The sequence below is a fragment of the Heloderma suspectum genome, chromosome 5 (genome assembly GCF_057233095.1).
Source record: "Heloderma suspectum isolate Gila_16-S chromosome 5, 16-S_ref, whole genome shotgun sequence".
Taxonomy (NCBI): Eukaryota; Metazoa; Chordata; class Lepidosauria; order Squamata; family Helodermatidae; genus Heloderma; species Heloderma suspectum.
The window spans coordinates 92,508,707-92,532,922 of NC_139462.1; the positions used below are offsets into that span (position 1 = coordinate 92,508,707).

The window sequence follows — 24,216 nt, forward strand, 5'->3', positions numbered from 1 at the left end:
CTGTTCTAAAGCACAATCATGTCTGAGTCTGTCACAGTTTGAACATGCAGTTATCCAGTCAGTGTCACAGTAGCAACACCATCCATTACTACAACAGTTTCTCCATTTCAATAGGGTTTTTTGGGGGAGGGCAGGCGGCGGATAGTATGGCTCAAACACTAAACTACACTTTGTACTTAATATTTTCACCCAGTGTGATTTATGTAGGAGCTCATTCCTCTTAAGCGACTCTATACCCTCTTATAGGACACCACCATTACACCCTAACTTGTCCTTCAAAATATATTCCTTCCACAGAACAATATTTCACTGATCCTCACTGTTCCACCAGGTTTCCAGTATGCACACTATATCTTGTTCAGTACCAAATGTGCCAATCCCCTTCTCAGGTTTGAGGCTTCTGGCTTTAGCATAAGCCTATGCAGGGCCTCCCTCTATAAATGGCATGTGTGTGCAATTTTACTTCTGACTCTTTACAGTGCAATCCTATATACATGCCTACTCAGAAGTAAGCCCCACTGACTGCAATGGGACCCAATTCTGAGTAGATGTGTATAAGATTGCACTGTACCTCTTTTTAAACCGCTTCCATTTATTTATATGCTCTTTGCCAAAATCTTACCACCCTATTCTCACCTTTGGGGTCCTGAAACATTTACACCATTGTCCCTAAGCCTTACAGCCTAAGGGATCGGTATTGAAACAGAAGCTGACATTTCATGACAATTTGCATGAAGGAAAAAATATTATAGATTATGCTAAAACCTTCTAACATGCAGAGCTTCATTTTAGTTATTTTGCCAGGGGGTTGGTCCTGGAATATGTGAATTAAAATAGGATTATATTTGTGCATTAGCATTCTTTACTACAGGAGGATAGTCTAACCATTGCTCTTACATCAACTAGACACTGCTGATTCTATTATATAGGATTGCAGTAGAATACAAAAGAAGACCTACCTATCTTACAAGTATGTAATTACCCAAGTAAATAACCATTTTCAGCCTAGAAACCATGTCACTTTCACAACAAGAATAAATGACATTTTGATGCGCGCATTTATCCAAGATTTGCCAGCTTCAAGACCTGGAATTTTATTTCAAAAGCTGACATAATCCCTGCTTCTTCCATATCAGACACAGGAGGTAGAGTAGGGGCAGGAGTGATTTTATCTCTACCTACAGGCTGGGTATAGATAACTTTATCTACCTATTTTTATCTATTTTAGATTTTTATTATTGCCCAGCTTTTTTATCTCTCCCTACAGGCTAGCTACATACATTACCCATGGGCAGATTTGAATTGTGGACTTCTGGTACCCGAGCAGCTCCTTGAGCAATGCAATCTTTCTGTCAAGCCATAGACCTCCTTGGCTCTCAGTAGCTTTATTGGCTTTTAGCCTTCCCCACTATGATGGGTCACTGCTATTTCCTTCTATACATTAGCATCTCCTTCCTTGTCTGTACAACAAAGCATGTGTGCAGCTCACGGACTCTGGTCCTCATTATGCCCCTGCCTTATTTTATATTTACTAATTAGCAACACTTATATCCTGCCCAACAACAAAGTTCCTCTGGGCGACTAACAGTAAAAGTAAAAACAAATGCCATGACAATGAGAACAACAACAACATAAAAACCATCAAATCAATACAGCAACACTCACTACTTTGCTTCCATGGTTTTCCAGTCTCATTATATGCTTCTTTCTCCACATCTGGCTGCATTGCCTTGTGGGATCTGACCTCATCTTGCGTCACCAACCTGTCATTTTGCCTCACTCCCTCCATCAGACACATCAGCCAGACCAACCCATTGAAAAAGGCCAAGCTGTGTGGCGTTCCAGTTCTTGTCTCCCCAAAAGATCCTGAGCCCTACGGTTGAAGATGCCAAGTGTGTGACAAGCACAGAGAAAAGTACTTCTGAACATACGCGGACTGACCCTTCCCAACCAACTTCGTAACCACCAGCAGCCTTTTCCATATGTTGAGGTGAGGGAAGCATCCCATGATGTTCTGTGTGATTTCTAAGCAGGACTGAGCCCTCCCCCGCACCTTTCTTTTTCCACACTAAACATTGAATAAAATATTATGGGGGAGCCCCATAATAACTGTCTACTACAATCCAGTTTGATATATTAGTCAAGCTGCCCATCACTTTGGCTGCCATCTTCTTTATTTTAAAAAAAGAGCAGAAGGAGGTTCAGCTATAAAACACAAGCCTGCAAGAACAGGCCAATAAGTGTTTTGCATTTTACCAATGAGACTCTTTTGACTGAAGCTCCTCCATAAGAGAGGTACTTCAGTCAGCAAGGCAGAATTACCCATTTATTAGCCTCTTTTGCCGTCTGTAAAAAGATTTGACACATAGCAGCAACACTAACAGTGTGAAGTACTATGACTTTCTCCACTTCGAATGCCCCCTTGAGAGCCATTCTAGATGTGATTGGCTCAAAATTAAAAGAAAGACCCTTTCTGCAGCATATTAAAGTGTTGCCACAAAATAAAGGCTTTGGATAAAATTCAAGAGATATATCATAAGAACATAACATAGGAACAGCCTACTGGATCAAACCAAAGGCCTATCTAAGCTCAGCATTCTGCTCCCACAGTTGCCAAATGCCTACAGGAAGCCCAAAAGCAGGACATGAGCATAATAGCACCCACCAAAGGCAGAGAGATTTAATAATAAGATGGAAGACAAATCATATGTGCCAATCTTGTTTTTAAAAACAGGGCTAGTTTTGGTCCTCCAATTGCATGTTCGAACAGATACCTGGAGAGGTATCTGTAATAATGTCTCTTAAATTGGACAGAATGGCACCACAGTCAGGTCTTGCATTATGTTTTGGAGCCAGTGACCCTTGCTCCTGGCTAATTTTTTCTTCAAAGAATGACGTGACTGTGAATCATTATCATTCCTGGAACAGGCACCCAAGGAGCCTTCCTGGTCTCCACCATTGCCAAAAATGCACCTTGTTAATTTGCCCAATTGATGGAAGTACTTGTATAAATTAGCTTAACCGGGTTCTCATCAGCTACCATGTTGTTAGATACACATAGCTCAGTTTTGCTCTTAAGATGGTTCTTAAGATCCACTTGTTGCCTCTTGTCATTTGTCAATTGCAAACTGTCTTGCAATTGTCTATCTTGTTGACCTGTACATGATCCAAGCACTAACTCCACCATAGCATGACTCCCTATATCCCAGTTTTGCTTACCTCCAAGCAGCATTCTACAGCTGTGCTTCATGATGATAGACCTCAAGGAGTACCTGGATCTGGAGTTTCTGTAATGATGCCTTGTCTCATGACTTGTTGTCGATCACAAGCTGAATATGAGCCAACAATGTGATGTGGCTGCAAAAAAGGCAAATGCTCTTTTGGGCTGCATTAATTGAAGCATAGCTTCCAAATCCCAGGAAGTACTAGTTCCCCTCTACTCAGCACTGGTTAGGCCTCATCTGGAGTACTGTGTCTAGTTCTGGGCACCACACTTTAAGAAGGATGCAGACAAACTGGAGAGGGTTCAGAGGAGGGCAACAAAGATGATCAGGGAACTGGAAACAAAGCCCTATGAAGAGAGACTGAAAGAACTGGGCATGTTTAGCCTTGAGACGAGAAGACTGAGGGGAGAAATGACAGTGCTCTTCAAGTACCTGAAAGGTTGTCACAGAGAGGAAGGCTAGGATCTCTTCTCTATCATCCCAGAATGCAGGACACGGAATAATGGGCTCAAGTTACAGGAAGCCAGATTCCAGCTGAACATCCAGAAAAACTTCCTGACTGTTAGAGCAATATGACAATGGAACCAATTGCCTAGGGAGGTGGCGGGCTCTCCCACACTGGAGGCCTTCAAGACGAGGCTGGACAGCCATCTGTCAGGGATGCTCTGACTTGGAATCCTGCACTGAGCAGGGGGTTGGACTCAATGGCCTTGTAGGCCCCTTCCAACCCTACTATTCTATGATTCTATGACAGACATCCTGACGTAGGCTATAACATACCTATGTCATCTTCAGTTCCAAGAATATTTCTACTTAGCACTGATAGAATGCCCTTTCAGAATTCAGCATGCCTTTCACATCTCTATAATCTTAACACCAAACACATATCGCAGGTATGCATGATTAACCCCATATTGTAGTTAGGGAACTGAAGCTGAGAAAGGGCGGCTTGTTTATGCCACCTAGTGAGATTATGCAAAAGATGAAATTTGAAGAGAGGACTTCCCGGTTCACATCTCAGCCTCTCAACCACTATGGTAGCTCCTATCACCACCACACATGGTGCTTTCCATCTCAATAGCCCCACAAAAGACACCTTTCATTCCATAGCATGCTATCATTTGACTAGTTTTTCCAAACATTTTTTTAAAAAAACCTTCTCCCTATTAAAATGCAGTATCTATACAACAATTCTTTTTCTAACTTTATTAGCATGTCTGAAGCATCAAAACAATTTTAAAATAGGGTTTAAAAGCAACACACACACACACACACTTTGGCTATGACTGAAGAATCCAATTCACTGCAATGAGGTTTACTCATCACGACTCCAATACCAGAGTAAGCAAGCTGGCTTTTCCATGTGGCTGCTCAAGAAGTGCTGCATAAGTACTTGCAGAACAGTTTGGTGGAAAAGATCAATTAAGCTGCTGAACTGTCTTACAGAAGCTAAGCTGCCAACTAGAGACATCTGGGATGGGAACAAAGTTTCAGACAATCTAATTACAGGAGTGCTTTGGGGCTGCTATAAGCACTATATTTCATTTATTGTGAATGACAAAAAGAAAAGTTTTATCACCAACTTTTCTAAAATCTTTTTCCAAACGAGAACACCTTACTCATGTATGTTAGAATGTGACCAAAAAAAATGCATATAAAATATTGTTTCCAGGGGGTAGCTGTGTTAGTCTGTTGCAGCAACAAAGGCAAAGTGCCTTGTGGCACCTTAAAGACTAACACATTTATTCTGGAATAAGCTTTTGTGGAAACTGACCACTTCATCAGATGCAACTGAAGCGGACAATGTGCATGAAAGCTTATGCCAGAATAAATTTGTTAGTCTTTGAAGTGCCACAAGACTCTTTGTCATTATAAATGGTGTTCATGCATGTCCCCCACACCACCTGTCACCCCCTTTTAATTGGCATGAGAGCAATATATTTTGAAAACCCTTGACTGGATTACCAGACAAGGGCCACATCACAGAAGCACTGCACATGTCGGTGCTTACATGTTTAGTGGACCATGAGGAATGCTGCCTTCCCACAGGAATACTAATTTGACTGACCTAGACAACCATCAATCCCATAACGTGTGGTGTCTATCCCTCCACAAGTTTGCACAATAGTTCTGTGTGGGCTTTGATGTAGGAAACCCAGGTTCAGTTTTCCACTCAGCCTATGGAGTTCACTGGGTGGGCATGTACAAACATGATTTTTCGGCCAAATCTACTTCACAGGGTTCTTCCAAGGATAACATGAAGTAAGCCTTCCTTGAGCTGCTTGAAGAAAGCTAAACAAATGCGACACATGAAAGGACTGTTCACCCAAGGCCTATCTCACACACTTCCAGCGCATGGAGGGGGTAGCATGACTCTGCCCCAACATCCATGTATTTAGCATGACACTGGAAAGGGGAGCCTACGCACCAAATGTTGCACTGAATACATGGACATTGGAGGCAAGAGTAGTGGGGCATGTGAAGTTGGGGGCAGGGCTGGGGAGGATGGTCACTCTGTCCCCTCCATGTGTTAGATGTATGCATAGAGGGGGTCAAATGAACAGACCTAGCCAAACATGTTACAGTCCTCTTGCAACTGGAGCCTAGGTTATTTGGGCACAAAATGCAGATGACTTCTGGATTCACTAAGTGGCTTTACACAAATCAACCTTAAATAGCCTCAGTAGAGTTTTCCAAGGTATGCATATATCAATTAAACTTAAAGACTGAGATGTCTAGTACTTTTTATGCCTACCTTAAGTTGTATATAAAAACCTTAAATAGTAGCATGTGGGTGCTGGCAATATGCAACATTATATCACATTAAGCATTTCTCTCTCACACACAGTGCAAGAGGACTGTTCAATGAACTGAAACTGAGGACAGAGAATACTAAACAGTACATCACATATTTGTCTTACTAGATGTTACTAGGGAGATAAGAGGCGGCTCCAGGAGCCATACATCCCCCAAACATCCAGTAAGGGCATTAAGTTCAATGTCACTTTTGACTGGTCAGCCGGGAGAAGCAGTGGCAAAGTGGCAGAGCACATGCTTGCGTGCAAAAGGTCCCAGATCAACTCCTGGCATCTCCAGGTAGGTCTGGGAAAGACTCCTGTCTAAAATCCTGGACAGCCACTGTCAGTCAGTGTAGACAAGGGTTAAGCAACCTGGTGCCATCCAGATATTTTAGGGTACAGCTCCCATAATCCTAGAGCTTTGCTCATGCTGGGTGGGGCTGATGGGAGTTGTAATCCAGAACATCTGGCCTACCACTAGTTTAGTCAATACTGAGCTAGACAGACCATTGTAACTTAGTCAGATCATAGCAGCCTGAGTCTCCTCCTCTTCCAGTTTAACCGATCTTGTTATTTATGTTGATGATGCCATACTACGGGGGGGGGGGGGGTGTCAGAGGTTATCTAGCTCATCTTATGGACCAAAGGAGATTACATTATACCTAATATTACCATTTCATATCTAATAATAATTCCATTATTACCCTAGATCTGTCATCATTTTAGTATTTGTTGGAGGCTGAGAGACAGTGGCTTGCCTAAAGCCACCTAGTGAATTAATGGCTAAGATCTAACCCAGGGATATACTGACTCACAACTCACACTCTTCACCAGTATGCTACCCCAGTGATATGTACTTTCTCCTTTATTAAAACTTCCATATTCAAGCAACCATCTGCCATGTCACCTCGCTAAGTTCTTTCCTGCTCTTAAAACCATTTCCCCAGTGATCCATCAGCAAATTTTCCACATCCCTTTGTTTTCACTTTTCAGAGCCATCAGGAATACTTGCCAATGGAAGGAGAGGTGTTGCAGATGTTGTTATTTGCCTCAAGATGACTGAACAGAAGTGGAAGCGATACATCAGCTATCTTGGGAGAGGTAAAAAAAGCCAGAAACAAGAACAACCTCAAACAGAAAGGTTTTATTAAGGCAGAACTTAAAGAGGGACAGGGGAGTACAACCATGTTAGTTGTCCTGGACCTCTCAGCGGCTTTCGATACCATCGACCATGGTATCCTTCTGGATGGGTTGTCTGGGTTGGGAGTTGGAGGCACTGCACTGCAGTGGTTCCACTCCTACTTGGATGGCCGATCCCAGAAGGTGGTGCTGGGGGATTGTTGCTCTGTGCCATGGCATTGGCAATTGTGCCATGGGGCTCCACAGCGCTCAATCTTATCCCCCATGCTATTTCACACCTACATGAAACTGCTGTGGGAGGTTATCCGGGAATGTGGACTGAGTTGCCATAAATATGCCGACGGCATCCAGCTCTACCTCTACTTTTCCTCTAACCCAGGTGAGGCAGTAGGTGTCCTGAATCAATGCCTGAGCAGGGTAATGGAATGGATGAGGGCCAAATAATTGAAGCTCAGTCCAGACAAGACAGAGGTATTGTTAGCAGGTTGTTTGCCTCCCCAGTTGAGTGACATTTAACCTGCTCTGGATGGGGTTGCATTCCCACCAAAAGATCAGGCACACCGCTTGGGGGTGCTCCTGGATCTATTGTTGGGCTCCACCAACTGCGGCCCTATCTGGAGATAGCCCGGTGACAGTTACCTATACTCCGGTAGCCTCCTGGTGGGATTATTGCAATGCATTGTGCATGGAGCTACCTTTGAAGGCAGTTCAGAAACTTCAAAACAGAGATGCTAGGTTACTAACTGGGACTGGGCCAATATGATCATGTGACCCCAGTGCTTCATCAGCTGCACTGGATTCCAGTCTGTTTCCAAGCCCTAAAGGTGCTGACCTTGAAAGTCCTAAACTGTTTGGGGACAGAATATCTAATGGAACATCTCCTCCCATACGTACCTGCTTGGACCCTTAGATCATCATCAGAGGCTCTCCTTCGGGTGTCCCTGCTAAAGGAAGCTAGGTGGGAGAGGGCCTTCTCAATTGTGGCACCCCACTTACGGAATACCCTCCCCAAAGAGGTTCACCTGGCGTCTACATTGTGATCTTTTCCCCACCAGGCAAAGACCTTTGTTTCCTCCCAATTCAGAGATCTAATTCTAGATTTTTATGGCAATCGATTTCTGCGCTGTTTGTTGGTTTGGTTTGTATTTTATTGGATTATTCTAAATATTTGTATTGTATTTTATATTTTTAATTGTTTGTGTAGCACTTTAGTCTTTTAACTGTTTGTAATCACCTAAAGAACACTGGTTATTGGGTGGACTAAAAATATAATAAATAAATAAATAAATGTGTTTTTAAAAAAAACAAAAACCAGCTCCCAGGTATCCTAAGAGAATGGTGGTGATCATACGCAGGCTAATGCAGACAAGAGGTTTTGTTGTTGCCGGCCTCAAAATACTGACAGGTATTACAGATGCTTAAAAAGAGATAAGAGGCGATAGCCACAAGGTGTCCAAAACATCCCTTGCAGGGATGTCTAATAAGCCTATTGGTCCATCAGAGATGGCACCATCAAACTAGAGAATGAACTTTTTGTAAAGGGCAAGTCCCCACCCCCAGAACAACAAACCTATATTTGGCAGCCCAGTTATATTTACCTATTGTTTCCTTCATAAATTTTAAGGGATTTTTTTTAAGAGTGTAAGATTTAAAGTTTACTTTAATCCATTGGGGTTCAAATTTCACGCAAAATTAAAAACCAGTTGAAGCACACTGCATGAGAAGTCTTGGACTGCAATCCTAATTATATTTTACACAGATGTAAATTGCATTGATTTCAGCGACATTAGAACCTTAGCTTTCTTAAAGGCATCTTCAAGATGTATTTTTATACATACTTAAGAGGCAACACCCACAAGCCAACACATAATTTAAGCACACTTACAGCCCATAGATTTCCATCATCTTTAACGTTCTTAATTGCACTTTGGATTGTGGCCAAAGAACATTCCCAGATGAAACTGTACACAGACTAGAGTTAGATCTTGTATTATCGAATAAGTGAGAATTGGTATGGAGAACAGAAGAGATCTAACATCATTGGTGCAGAAACACAGTTAAGCTAGTAGGTGGTAGTCTTATTCTACAACTTCATGTCAGATGTTTGGTTCTATTATTCATGTACAATGCCGATGTCAAAGCTTACAGCAGATGGTAATACTCACAGGATGGACTGGACGGGGGTGGGGATGCTTTCTGCCTCAGAAGAGTTGCATGGGCAATGCCAGCCAGTCAGGGACATGGAGAAAACCACAATGCTAGATAACCAAATCTGGATACATGGTAATGTCACAAAGCCAACTGAGAGGATAGTGCTTCCTGGCATTGCCCGCACTCTGAATGAGTGAATACTTTCACCCTCTCTCCAAACTACTGCAAAAACTGCTTGAAGATGGAGGATCCTTTTTGCTACTGCTGATTTTTTTCTCAGCTTAGCCCTAGATATGGAGTAAAAATCTAATCCTGTATCTAAAGAACAAAATTTTTAAAAGCATACAATTTTTTAAGTAAAGTCATAAGGCAGTAAAGAAAAGAAAGGTGAATGGAAGTAGTCCACAATAATATTTACAATTTTGTTTAGGCACTGACCTAAATAAGAGCATTCTACATGAGGCTCTTACTGCATGCTCGTGATTGGTCACTCACAGACGTTTGCAGGTACATGATGTGGTCAACTTCCAGGGCATCTCCTGCACTTTCTGACCTTTATCCCGGTTTTTAAAAAATCGGAGATAACCCGCTAAGGAATGCTAATCTGATATATAGGCAGTGTGTAACGACGGAGTTGCGCTATAACCACAGAGCCATCTAGTGGCTGCGAAATGAAACATATAGAACTTGCCAAGAAAGACAGCCTGAAAAAAACAGCCTGGGTCAGGCCATGCAAGGAACCAATCTTAATTCTACAAAGAATCCGGAAGCAAAAGCCCCAGTAAATTGTGGGATAAAAACTCTGGTGTGGTGAAGCCCTAAGTGTAAGCAGGAGCTTAAGTATGCAGTGCAGAATTTAAAGATCCTTCCCACTGTCACCCTGCGATGTACTCTAAGCCATAGTTTAAGCAGGTCACAATGCTCTATAGTCTGACAACCAACTTTTTTTGGGGGAAGTAGAACTATAAGCACACCTTTCCCATCCCCACATCTCTACATCAGGATCAAGATGTGTTTGAAAGAGTAAATGGATTACTTCATCCCACTCCCTAGTTTAAGAGAAGATTTATTGTACCCAGTCTTTAACAAATAATATTTTGCATACCGGGAAAGGGGCTCTGTGAACTAGGCTGGCAAAGATAATCTGAAGTACTCCAAATTGGTATCTGCAGATCTGTACAAAGGGCAACATGGAGTGAAGAACACAGGCAATTGTCATTCTCAGAAGATTCTAAAATGAAGAGGAATACATCTAGAGGAATTCCTCACTTCTTTGAGTTTCTCCAGTGGAAGAGGACCATCTATCATTTATTTTGTTCGCCAGTGCTACCTTCACCCGGTGTCTGCAAACATCTTCTGAACTTGGTCCAAAAATGAAAAAAAAAGGACACCTTATCCGTTTTTGTGTTTACTTACATTAATCTGGCCTCCTGTAACAGCACTCGGGCCAAGAGCCAAATGTGGCACAATTAAGACAACATTGATCCAAAGGCTGATTCCGATATTTTTCTGCACATACTGCATCTTGAGCTCGATTATCTTTTCTAAAGGGAAGGAAGGTTTGGAGGTACCAGGCCTTTTTATGTTTGCAAAAGAGAAGTTTGCTTCCAGAGTTTTTGCTTTCCATACACAGAGAGCCTACAGCACATCACTCTAAGCAGGTGAGACTCAGTCCATTGCCCTGGATCCAGTGTACTCCAGAAAATATTTAGGCTTCCACAAGAGAGAAATAACAGTAGCCAAAGAGAGAGAAGAAGACAGAGGGGGAAATTGCACTTTTCTTTGGCGATGTTTAAGGCTGCATTTGTTGATACACAGAGCACAATTTTTATACTGGAGACAGACTTTCCTCAATACTAAAACCCTCCACATACGTATTTACTCAATCAACATAATGAATAATAACCAGACACTGTCTTTGCAAGTTCAGGACAAACCTCCTGGCATCTCACCCAGCACCTTCATCAAGCTCTTTCTAGGTGAAGGTGATTATTTCAGGATTCCCCGCACCTGTCAAACTGGTGCGTAGATTGCAACCCAGTGCTTCTTTACATCTTCTCTCAGAATGGAATCACTGACCACATACTGGGATCAGTGCAGAACAGGGTCTTCCCTCTCCAAGGCCCATAGGGTAGTGGATGCCTCCAATATGGCATAATTTCCCAAGACACGCTTCAGCCCCACTAGCATGCCCTGGCACTAAGTTTGTGAATCACTAGCTTAAAGCATGCTTCATATAATAGATCAAAGGACTTGCAGAAATGTGATTTCTGCTTCTGATGAAAATGTGCAAAGTAGGTCATATGGATTATCATCTACAATAAGAGCCATGAGCTCTTTTCTGGTGGCATCTGGAACACACAGACAAGATTTGCATGCTCCAGAAATGAAATAAGAGCCCTTACTTAAGAACTCACACTTCCTTACAAAATACACATTGTCTCTTTGGCTATATCCATTGCACCCACTTTAGAATTGTCCCAGTCAAGTTATTATTGCAACTGTTCCATGAAGAACACTCATGTAAACATCTGTGAAAATATGGACTGCATCCCTTGTTGTTCCTTTGCTAAATACAAAGCCCTCCATCTTTCCTTATCATTTCCATCTTTCAATTAATGCATTTCAGTCCAAAGGAGAGAATGTGAAACCGCATGCACACCAGTCCTTGGGAGTAAAGGAACAAAACACACAGGGTCCAGAAACACACAAGTTATTGCAAGTTGCAAATGAATGCTGTTCCCAATACTAAGGCAGGTAAGATCAACACATTAAAAATAGAATCTGGCATGTCAGACCACCAAGACCAGATGCAATTCGCCCCATGATCTCTAAGGAACTGAAGAAAGAACTGGCTCAGACACCAGCAAAACCAGGAAGAGTTCCAAAGCTTTTGAAGGCCAATTAGGTAACCATAGCTAATGAGCAAAAGGGGAGAGGATGCTACATTTTCAAGTACATTTCTAGGTCCAGTAACAGGAAATGGTTTGATTCTTGTCTCTGCCCTGCCCCGGAGTCTCTAGAGTCCCTGCTCTAGAGTCAAAGTTAGGAATCAAGAAGTTGGCCTCACATTTAAGGAACTTAGGAACCAAAAAAACAATGGGCCTAATGACAGGTGTCTGGGTAGCTAAAGGCAGAAAGCAAGTTTTTTCTCCTGTGGTGCTCTTTGTATAACCTGGCTTCCTTTTACTCCCTTTCTCCCGACTTGGTTCCTTTTAAAGTCAATTAGTTCCCACAGCCTCACTACATTTCACTATGATGGCAGTGGGCTAGCAGCAGAAGCAGGGGTTTGGTCACTGTCTTCTTTTCCTTAGTCTCTTGTAGTGCAGCTGGACTGCCAGAAAGGACCTAAGGGACTAGGCAATGGAAGCATTGGAGGGGACTCGGGTTGCCTGGAACTTGAGAATGATTCTGCCTCAGATGGACAACTAGATGTTCAGGCATCATCTTGAAAAATGGTTTATGCAACTGACTATGGTTTCTCCTTTACTTACTGATTTGATTTCTATCATGCCTTTCTATCCAGAAGGACTCCCAAGGCAGCTTCCATAAAATCATACACTACCATAATACCGGGACTGCTTCTACTCATTCCAGCACATGTCATAGCAGTGGGGTAGCAGATCCCCCCCATTCCCTCCCACCCCCCTGCCAGGACTGATTTCCCTTAGATTTCAGAGTGACACGTTCTCTCCAAAAACATTTTGTTGCATATGGAGTCTTCTTTCTCTTCTGTTATTTCTGCTCCTACACTCTATTTTCTCTTTTATGAGATAACAAGGATGTGATTCAATAGTAGCATTGGACTAGACCCAAAGCCCATGGATGCATGTTCTTCAAAATTCACCCATTTTCATAGTTCTGTTCCCCTCTCTTGGCTTACTCTCCTCCTTCCATTTTTTATCCTTTATTTCACACTTTTGTTATCTCCTACTTTCCCATTCATAAGAACATAGGAAGAGCCATGCTGGATCAGACCATGGGTCCATCTAGTCCAGCACTCTGTTCACATGGTGGCCAACCAGCTGTCGAACAGGAAACCACAAGCAGGACATGAGCACAACAGCACCCTCCCACCCATATAGCCCCAGGAACTGGTGTACATAGGCTCATTGGTACTGGAGATAGCACATAGCCATCAAGACTAGTAGCCATTGGTAGCCTTTTCCTCCAGGAATTTGTCCAACCACCTTTTAAAGCCATCCAAACTGGTGGCCATCACCACATGCTGTGGTAGCGAATTCCATAGTTTAACTGTGCGCTGTGTGAAGAAGTACTTCCCTTTATCAGTTCTCCTTGGAGCATGTCTTGTTCAGTCGTGTCCGACTCTTCGTAACCCCATGGACCATAGCACGCCAGGCCTTCCTGTCCTGCCCTCTCTCCCGGAGTGCACTCAAGTCCATATTCATTGCATCGGTGATGCTATCTAGCCATCTCATCCTCTGCCGTCCCCTTCTCCTTTTGCCTTCAGTCCTTCTCAGCATCAGGGTCTTTTCCAGAGATTTTTCTCTTCACATTAGGTGGCCAAAATATTTGAGCTTCAGCTTCAGTATCTGTCCTTCCAATGAGCACTCAGGCTTGATTTCCTTTAGGATTGACTGATTTGACCTCCTTGCAGTCCAGGGGACTCGTAAGAGTCTTCTCCAGCACCATAGTTCGAAAGCATCAATTCTTCGGCGCTCAGCCTTCCTTATAGTCCAGCTCTCACAGCCATATATTACTATTGGGAAAACCATAGCTTTGATTAGACGGACCTTTGTCAGCAAGGTGATGTCTCTGCTTCTTACTATGCTGTCTAGGTTTGCCATAGCTTTCCTCCCAAGGAGCAAGCGTCTTTTAATTTCATGGCTACAGTCACCGTCTGCGGTGATCTTGGAGCCCAAGAAAGTAAAATCTGTCACTGCTTCCATTTCTTCCCCTTCTATATGCCAGGAAGTGATGGGGCCAGATGCCATGATCTTCGTTTTTTTAATGTTGAGTTTCAAACCAGCTTTTGCACTCTCCTCTTTCACCCTCAACAAGAGGCTCTTGAGATCCTCTTCGCTTTCTGCCATTAGGGTGGTATCGTCTGCATATCGGAGGTTGTTGATAATTCTCCCAGCAATCTTAATTCCGACCTCTGATTCATCCAACCCGGCATTTCTCATGATGTACTCTGCATATAAGTTAAATAAGCAGGGTGACAATATGCAGCCTTGTCGTACTCCTTTCCCAATTTTGAACCACTCGGTTGTTCCATGTCTAGTTCTTACTGTTGCTTCTTGACTCTCGTACAGGTTTCTCAGGAGACAGGTAAGGTGGTCTGGTACTCCCATCACTTTCAGAAATTGCCACAGTTTGTTGTGATCCACATAATTAAAGGCTTTAGTGTAGTCAATGAAGCAGAAATAGATGTTTTCCTGGAATTCTCTTGCTTTCTCCATGATCCAGCGAACGTTGGCGATTTGGTCTCTAGTTCCTCTGCCTCTTCGAAACCCAGCTTGTACTTCTGGTAGTTCTCGGTTCGCATACTGCTGAAGCCTAGCTTGTAGGATTTTGAGCATCACCTTGCTGGCATGTGAAATGAGCGCAAATGTGCGGTAGTTTGAACACTCTTTGGCATTCCTCTTCTTTGGAATTGGAATGTAAACTGACCTTTTCCAGTCTTGTGGCCACTGTTGAGTGTTCCAGATTTGTTGGCATATTGAATGCAGCACTTTAACAGCATCATCTTTTAGGATTTTAAATAGCTCAGCTTGGAATAATGTCATCTCCACTAGCTTTGTTGTTACTAATGCTTCCTAAGGCCCATTTGACTTCACTCTCGAGGATGTCCGGCTCAAGTTCAGTGACCACACTATCATGGCTATCAGGGACATTCAGATCTTTCCTGTATAGTTCTTCTCTGTATTCTTTCCACCTCTTCTTAATCTCATCTGCTTCTGTGAGGTCCCTGCCTTCTTTGTCCTTTATCATGCCCGTCTTTGCACAAAACGTTCCCTTGAGATCTCCAATTTTCTTGAAGAGATCTCTAGTCTTTCCCATTCTGTTGTTTTCCTCGATTTCTTTGCATTGTCCATTTAAGAAGGCCTTCTTGTCTGTCCTTGCTATTCTCTGGAACTCTGCATTCAGTTGGGTATATCTTCCCCTTTCTCCCTTGCTTTTCGCTTCCCTTCTTTCTTCAGCTACTTGTAAAGCCTCATCAGACAGCCACTTGGCTTTCTTGCATTTCTTTTTCTTGGGGATGGATTGAGTTGCTGCCTCCTGAACAATGTTACGGACCTCCGTCCATAGTTCCTCAGGCACTCTGTCTATCAGGTCTAATCCCTGAAATCTATTCCTCACCTCCACTGTATATCCATAAGGGATATGATTTAGGTCATACCTGAATGGTTTAGTGGTTTTCCCGACGTTCTTCAATTTAAGCCGAAATTTTGCAACATGAAGCTCATGATCTGAGCCACAGTCAGCTCCAGGTCTTGTTTTAATGACTGTATGGAGCTTCTCCATCTTTGGCTGCAAAGGACATAATCAATCTGATTTCGATATTGACCATCTGGTGATGTCCATGTGTAGAGTCGCCTCTTGTGCTGTTGGAAAAGAGTGTTTGCTATGATCAGTTTGTTCTCTTGGCAAAACTCTATTAGCCTTTGTCCTGCTTCATTTTGTACACCAAGGCCATGCCTGCCTGTTATCCCGGTGATTTCTTGACTTCCTACTTTAGCATTCCAGTCCCCTATGATGAAGAGGACATCTTTTTTGGGTGTTAGTTCTAGAAGGTGTTGTAGGTCTTCATAGAACCGATCAACCTCAGCTTCTTCGGCCTCAGTGGTTGGGGCATAGACCTGAATTACTGTGATGTTGAATGGTTTGCCTTGGATTCGTACTGAGATCATTCTATCATTTTTAAGATTGTACCCCAGTACTGCTTTTCCCACCCTTTTGTTGACTATGAGTGCTACTCCATTTCTTCTAAGGGATTCTTGCCCACAGTAGTAGATATGATGGTCACCTGAATTAAATTCGCCCATGCCTGTCCATTTTAGTTCGCTGATTCCCAAGATGTCGATGTTCAATCTTGCCATCTCATGTTTGACCACCTCCAGCTTACCTTGATTCATTGATCTGACATTCCAGGTTCCTAAACAATGTTGTTCTTTACAGCATCGGACTTTCTTTTCACCACCAGACACATCCACAGCTGAGTGTCCTTTCGGGTTTGGCCCAGCCGCTTCACTCTTTCTGGCACTACTTGGAAATACCCTCTGCTCTTCCCCAGTAGTATATTGGACACCTTCCGACCTGAGGGTCTCATCTTCCGGCGTCATATCTTTTAGCCTTGTGATACATTCCATGGAGTTTTCTTGGCAAGAATACTGGAGTGGGTTGCCATATCCTTCTCCAGTGGACCACATTTTGTCAGAACTCTCTGCCGTGACCTGTCCATCTTGGGTGGCCCTGCACGGCATAGCTTATGGCATCACTGAGTTATGCAAGCCCCTTCGCCACAACAAGGCAGTGATCCATGAAGGGGGGAGCATGTCTATGTCTTCCTAATCATATTTTCACCACACACAATTCTCTCCCTTCTCCTTCCCACTTTACTGTTCTTCATGCTTTCCACAACTTTCATTTACACACCCTTCTTAGAACTGAACTTCTCCTTTCTCCACTTCATCTTGTCTTCCCCATTTCTCCTCTTCCTTGTTTTTAGCCCTTTCCACTTTGCTCTTCTTCTGTTCACTCACTACTTTATGCCTTTCCTAGAAGCTGCTCTTCATTTACATCAGGGCTTACCAGAGCACAGCCCCAGAACCTCTGTCAGTAGAAATGCTCTGCTCCGGAATATAAGTAGTAGTAAGGGCAGCCTTACCACTGAGTAATTGCAAAGGCAACCAGCAGCCACATGATGGAGGAAGGGCTCTCAATTTCCAGATAATCTTCTTGAGTTCTGGCTTTCTCAATTAAGTATGCCATAACTGAGCAGCATGAATAGGGCTGGGAAGAAGGGAAGATCATAATGGGCCCAAAAGAACAGAATCCCTCCTTCCATTAGCATGCTCAAGTCTCCATCTCTATCTTTCCTCCTGTCTATCTTCTAAGAGCACAATCCTATATGTATACTCAGCTGTGAGACCTGCTGAGTTCCATGGGGCTTACTCCCAGTTATGTGACTATAGGATTGCAGCCTCAGCTTGGCAAAAGAAAATGCCTCCCCGATTCTGTTTATAACAGTGATAGAAGTTATATTAAAAATTAACACTTTGTTACCTTAATATTTTTTACTCCAAGGTACCATTGATTTCAATAGGATTTCTTTACCAATTTACTTAACTTGGTCCTAAACTTGGTTTATAAAAAATGGACTAATCAGAAAGATCAAGACAACTTGTAGTGTTTTAAGCAATGGCAACTGAATTGATTAAACCTTCCTAAACATCTGATAGATACCCTGATCCTAAACACTTCAAGGTCCCTTTATTTTCCATAAAACTTACTTCCAAATAAGATTTGCAACCTAAGGCTAGCATGCAGGAATAGAGAGATGCTGAAGCAACAACGAGGGCCTGCAGGCTGTTGCTAAAATCATCACAAATTCAGTTTTCGTTTATTATAACAGTTAAACACCCTTATTTTTAATCAGTAGTACAGGCAGCAGGTAAGCATCAGGGTTGTGTGCCATCACATTTTTACCTAAAAGGTTGCAAGATCAACAGATGCAGTGTGTTTCATGACCTTACATTTCGATATGTTATTTACACGTACAGTCAGGGCCAGGAATATTGGAACAAGGATAACTGTTTTGGCAGTTGGCCTCTATATACCACCACATTGAAGTTGAAACGAAACACACCCAGATGGGAGTGAAGTCAGGACTTTCAGCTGTATTTCAAGGGGTTTGGCAAAAGTGGGGCACTAACCATTCAGGAAGGTCAGCCAGTGGCATACACAAACACCCCATTGTTGGTGGCTCGTAAGTAATGGAACAAATGGCTGACAAGCAGCTGCATGCCCAGGTGTGGCCTGTTTCCTGGCTACCCCATGACCAATCAAGCAGAGAAAAGGCCTGGAGGTGGTTCTGAGTGTTACATTTGCATTTGGTAGCTGTTCACTGGAACTCCCAACATGAGATCCAAAGAGATGTCCATGTGAGTGAAGGAGGCCATCATTAGGCTGAGGAAACAAAAAATAAACCCATCAGAGAGATCGCAAAAACAGTGGGAGTGGCCAACACAACAGTTTGGAACATCCTGAAAAAGAAGGAATCAACTGGCAAGCTCAGCAACAGCAAAAGGCCTGGAAAACCATGGAAGACAACTAAAGGGGATGACCGCAGAATTCTGCTCATGGTGAAGAGGAACCCTTTCACAACATCTAGCCAGGTCAAGAACACTCTTGAGGAGGTAGGCATGTCATTGTCAACATCTACAGTCAAGAGACGGCTTTATGAATGTAAATTCAGAGGCTTCACAACAAGGTGCCAACCACTGGTAACACTCAAGAACAGACAGGCCAGATTACCCTTTGCCAGCAAACACCTAAAGAAGCCTGCCCAGTTCTGGAATAAGATTCTTTAGACTGATGAAACCAAAATTAACTTGTACCACAATGATGGGAAGAGAAAAGTATGGAGAAGGAAAGGAACAGCTCATGATCCAAAGCATACCACATCATCTGTCAAACATGGTGGAGGCAGTGTTATGGCATGAGCATGTATGGCTGCCAATGGAAACGGGTCACTGGTGTTTCTTGATGACCTGACTGCTGATAAAAGCAGCAGGATGAATTCTGGAGTGTATAGGGTTATACTTTCTGCTCATATTCAGCCGAATGCTGCCAAACTGATAGGATGCTGCTTCATATTGCAGATGGATAATGACCCAAAACATACAGCAAAAACTACCCAAGAGTTTCTCAAGGCAAAGAAGTGGGATGTTCTTCAATGGCCAAGTCAGTCACCTGGTCTCAACCCAATAGAGTATGCTTTTCACTTACTGAAGACAAGACTAAAGGCAGAAAGACCCACAAACAAGCAGCAGCTGAAGGCAGCTGCAGTAAAGGCCTGGCAAAGCATCTTGAGGGAGGAAACTCAGCATTTGGTCATGTCCATGGCTTCAAGACTTCAGACAGTCATTGACTGAAAAGGATTTTCATCGAGGTTAGGGATGTTGGAGAATTCTGCCACGGACTCCAGTCCAGACTCCACGGACTACCCCACCACCACCACCCAAAACCCCCCTGGAACGGACCGACCTGGTGGCGGCTCCGGCAGTGGCTCCGGGTCGTCCTCCGGCTGCTGCCCGGGTGCTGCCCGGCTGCTGTGGCGGCAAATGGCCCATGCCATGATAGGCTACATAATTATTTACGTAGCCTATCACGGCTAAATCAGGGACGCAAATGGCATAGGGGACGCTATTTGCGTCCCTGCTTTAGCCGTGATAGGCTAATTAAATAAATATGTAGCCTATCGCGGCCTAGTGTAGGGACGTAAATGGCGTCCCCTATGCAGGATGCCATTTGCATCCTCAGCAGCCCGGCAGCAGGTGGAGGCCCCACTGCGGATTAGCCCAGCCAGCGGCTCCGCGGACTGGCGTGGAGCAGAGCCGACCAGGCAGGATTCCGGGGGGAGGACCTGATTGCCTCCTCCCCCCCGCAGATCCCAGCAGAGCAGGGTCAGTGGGATTTCATACACCCCTAATCCAGGTATTAAAGGCAATCCTTAAGTTTGAAATGATGTTTGTTTGTTCCATTACTTATGAGCCACCAACGATGGGGTGTGTGTGTAAGCCACCGGCTGACCTTCCTGAATGGTTAGTGCCCCACTTCTGTCAAACCCCTTGAATTACAGCTGGAAGTCCTGACTTCACTCCCATCTGGGTGTGTTTCCTTTCAACTTCAATGTGGTGGTATACAGAGGCCAACTGCCAAAACAGTTATCCTTGTTCCAATATTTCTAGCCCTGACTGTATGTCATAATTCCAGTATTTTGTGACCATAAAGGATGGGATACAATGAGACACAATTGATCTAGAGGCTCACAAACTGGAAGGCATACTAACAGTATTGCAGCTTTTCTACTCTAAAACTTACAATTTCTAAACCTATCTTACATAAGATGAACAATCCCAGAGTGTTTACCATCATAGACTGATAGTTGTTGATCAGCCACATTAGCCTCATTCATTAGCCACATTCAGACATAACGATAAGCCAGAAATACTGAGAATTCTGGCTTATCATTAATGAGCAGCATACTCATGCATGTTGCCCTATATCCCCTGCTTGCCTCCTCCCACCAGCAGAAACAGTTGTACGTGTAATCATAAGTATTTTTCAAGCAGGAGCCACTTTGGGTCCAAACACCACCCTCAAGGCCACCATCTGGACCGGGGGGGCTCTTCAATTCCCCCCCCCCAAACACACACCCCATAAGAGGCGATGCTGTTTGCTAGACTCAGCTGGAGGCTTTCCGGGGCCTCCCCACCCTGCTCCATATCATCCAAGCAAGGCCTCATCAGTCAGTCACTAGTCAGGCAAATTCCAGGAGGCTCCCTTGGTTCTTGGGCTGGTCTAATGATCTTTTTTCATGACTGAGAGAGTGCTCTGCTCTGCTTAGTGCTGCCAAATCTCCTGGCACAGGTCTACATGGTGCCCTCTCTTGCCATGCATTTAATTCCCCCACACACTTCCAGTTCCTGCATAGTACTCCACTGTAGCTAGCCAGTCACATTGTTCTTTGGCTCTTGAGCTTCTCCCCCACCACAAGAAATGGGCTGATTGGGCCACGGCTAAAGCAAACAACAAGGCATAGCCAGAGAGCCGCTGGTGAGGATGACCAACTACCGAAAAAAGGGAGAGTGAGTGAACGAGAGAGTTGGACAGCCACATTTGAGGCGATTAGGAGCCAGCAGTGGCCCTCAGGCGTTTCAATAAAGAACACTGAGCTAAACTAACAAGGAAGCAAAAGCTTCCCATTACATCTGAACCTGGATCCCTGGTCTGTTGCTCCCCTAACAAACCAGTTTGAAGCCAGGGTTTGAACTTGGCTTCCCATTCCTTGTTTGTTAGGGAAGTAAAAAGGCCAGGGTCCAGGATCAGACATAACGGGGATCTTGCTTCCTTGTTAGTTTTTGCTTAGTTTCGCCACACGTACTGAGGATGAGAAGCTAAGTGGGAGCCATTGGGCAGTGTGGAGAAGCATATTGCTCATGAACAGTAAGGGTGCAATCCTAGGCATGTTTAGACAGAAAAAAGTCCCACTACTCCCAGCATGCCGCAGCCATGGGGCATGCTGAGAGTTGTAGGACTTTTGTTCTGTCTGAACATGCCTAGGATTGTGCTTTAAGAGAATTTCCAGCAATTCTGGTTTATCATTACATCCAAATCAGCCAGTGGCTACATGGTGCCCAATGCAGCTAATTTCTACCCTGGCAAAAAAATTAAAACTTTTCAGAGATTATTAATCCATTTAGGGCACAATCTTATGCATGTTGAGAAAGAGAAAAGGCCTACAACTCCCAGCATGACCCAGCCAGCATCTTAATAGATGTAAAGTATGAGCTCTTTCCTCACCTGTTCAGTGCATGTTTATGGGAAAGCAGGGATTCAAATCCCTGTTAGTGGTCAAGTAAGGAACAGAGAGAGGCAATTCATTTATGTCAAGTGCAAAGGTGTTACTTTATCTTTGCAGTATAGGAAAGTCCCCAAGTTTTAAAGGGGGCAATAACAGGTGCCTGACATGAACACTGGGGCCAGGAAGGGGAAAACAGCATGTATCTTCTCAAGAATAGGGAAGGGTCTATACTAGAGATACCTGCAACAGCAAAATTCAAACGTAGCACTAATTTAAGAAAACCTAAGTGGTAAAATTACCATTGAAATAGCTGTTGTGGTTACATTAATACCAGTCTATTGTATTGTTACTATGCAGCAGTAGGGAGGGGACAAATGTAAGGACAATGGACTAGGAATAGAGAATTCTACAAGCGATTCAGTTTCAGTGGGCTTTAGTGTCACAGAAAGTTTCAAAATACAGGCAGCAACTGGCACTTCCAGACAGAGGTCTCTTAGCGCTACCAATCAAAAGGCATTGTGTAGCCTTTCCATCTTTTTCTCCTTAAGGATTTTTTTCTGGAAAGAAAAGAGATGGAAGCAGGAATAGGAAAACATGGAAGGGTTACAGGTGCAAGGTGAAGACGTTTGGATCCCCACCCCTCAATAAAATCCTGTGAATAAGGCAGGGTGATGACATGAAAAAATCCTCGTCTGGAAGCACCAAACAATGTAAGGAGATGAGTAAGTGTGACAGGAATGAAGAAAAACTTAACAGTATTAATTCTTATAAAGTTAAATGCTTGTACTGTGGGGAAATAATAGCCTTTGACCTAAAAATCTTTTTCTCTATTTCTAAATAGTTATTTGCAATTGCAACAGAAGAGGCATTCATCACATGTTCTAAGGCACAGTCTTCTCCACTAGTACTTTACATGTCCCACAGATAAAATAGTCTGTAGAAATATTTCTATACTTCACGGGATGAGGAACTGATTGTTCTTACATGATCTAAGAAGTTAACAGTCTCTTTGGTTGTGTTTTTTTTAATATTAAAAATAAACAGATTAAATGTAAAAAAGGGTTCTGGGACTAAAACCTAGTGAGCTCTGGCTTATAGCCGTCACAAATAATCAAGAATCGATAGCCAACACCTCCACCTTTTCTACACGCCCAGGCGGAACCCATATTTCCCACACACTTGATATACTTTTGCACCTCAGCAGAATGGCTGTGCTTGTGTAAATGAAGACACTCGGAAAGAGGAAAATGGGAAACACTGCTATAAATGAAATCTAAAAGGGACGCGTGGGTGTTCATATACAAAAGGAGTATAAGTATTTTTAAAAAAATAAATTAATTAATTTTAAAAAATAGAAATGGCAGGGGAAAGATATACAATACAAATCACACAGCAGGAGCTGGAACGCAGACATTAGATGTAGAAAATGCTAGCAATTGGGGGGGGGTAGTTATAGGCATTTTTCTTTGCACAGCGGAGAGGGAGGAGGGTCGGGGCGGATGGAAACACAGAGACGCTAACGATTCTACCTCCTTCTTCTTCTGGCTGCCCCCGAGCTGGACACAGAGGAGAAGGAGGAGGGGAAGGAGGCAGCTCCTCACGGACAGGTGCAGCGCCAGGCGCCGCGACGATGCCATGGCTTCCAACCAGCGTCGCGTCAGCCTCCCTCGGTGTACCTGCAAAACGCCGTTATCCACGCCACTTTCCTCCGCACTGATTGGGCCAGGACAAGAGCCAATCCAAAAGCAGCCTGCTGCGCAAAGCGTTCTGGGAAATGTAGTCTCTCATCCTCACTCAGTCATCCTCTCTCCCTTTCTGTTTATTTCTTTTCTCTCTCTCCCTCTCCCCCTCCCTCCTTCTTCTTAAATAATTTATTAAAACGTTCCTTGGTGCAAAACGGGTGCAGCCTGATCCAATGCTTGTTTATTTGGAAGTCCCAATTTGTTTAATGGGACTTACACCCAATTAAAAAGAGTACATGGCATGGCAGCCTTAATACATAACGCTACCTAAATGAAAACAAAAAAAGGAAGAAAGATCTCGTTATTTTAACCTAGGCCCCATTTCCTACGCCATTAAAACCACAAATAAAGGAAAGTTCATTATACTATGGAGTGGATGAGGATGTGAATAGATTGCCTTTAATGGGGTTTAGGAAGAAATCTAGGGACTGCGGTGGCTTAGTGGTTAAGACACTGAACTGCAGACTTGGAAGATCGGCAGCTCAGCAGTTCGAGACCCGAGTGCTGCGTGACGGAGTTCCTGTCTTCAGTCCCAGCTTCTGCCAACCTAGCAGTTTGAAAGCAAGAAATTGCAAGTAAATGGAAAAGTGACAGCGTTCCGTGCACCT

At 43.6% G+C, this 24,216-nt stretch overlaps 1 protein-coding gene across 7 annotated transcripts in view; it reads right to left on the minus strand.

Moving 5' to 3' along the window:
- TUSC3 (tumor suppressor candidate 3) overlaps nt 1–23,554 on the minus strand; it is a 172,979-nt gene extending 149,425 nt beyond the window's left edge. For all 7 annotated transcript variants that reach the window (XR_014792154.1, XR_014792155.1, XM_084856689.1 and 4 more), the window contains exon 1: nt 23,396–23,554. Coding sequence is in view for 5 of the 7 variants with exons in the window: in XM_084856689.1 (XP_084712815.1) it covers nt 23,396–23,503 (108 nt within the window). In the remaining 2 variants the exon portion in view is untranslated. The remainder of the gene's footprint in view (nt 1–23,395) is intronic.
- Nucleotides 23,555–24,216: the final 662 nt, after the last annotated feature.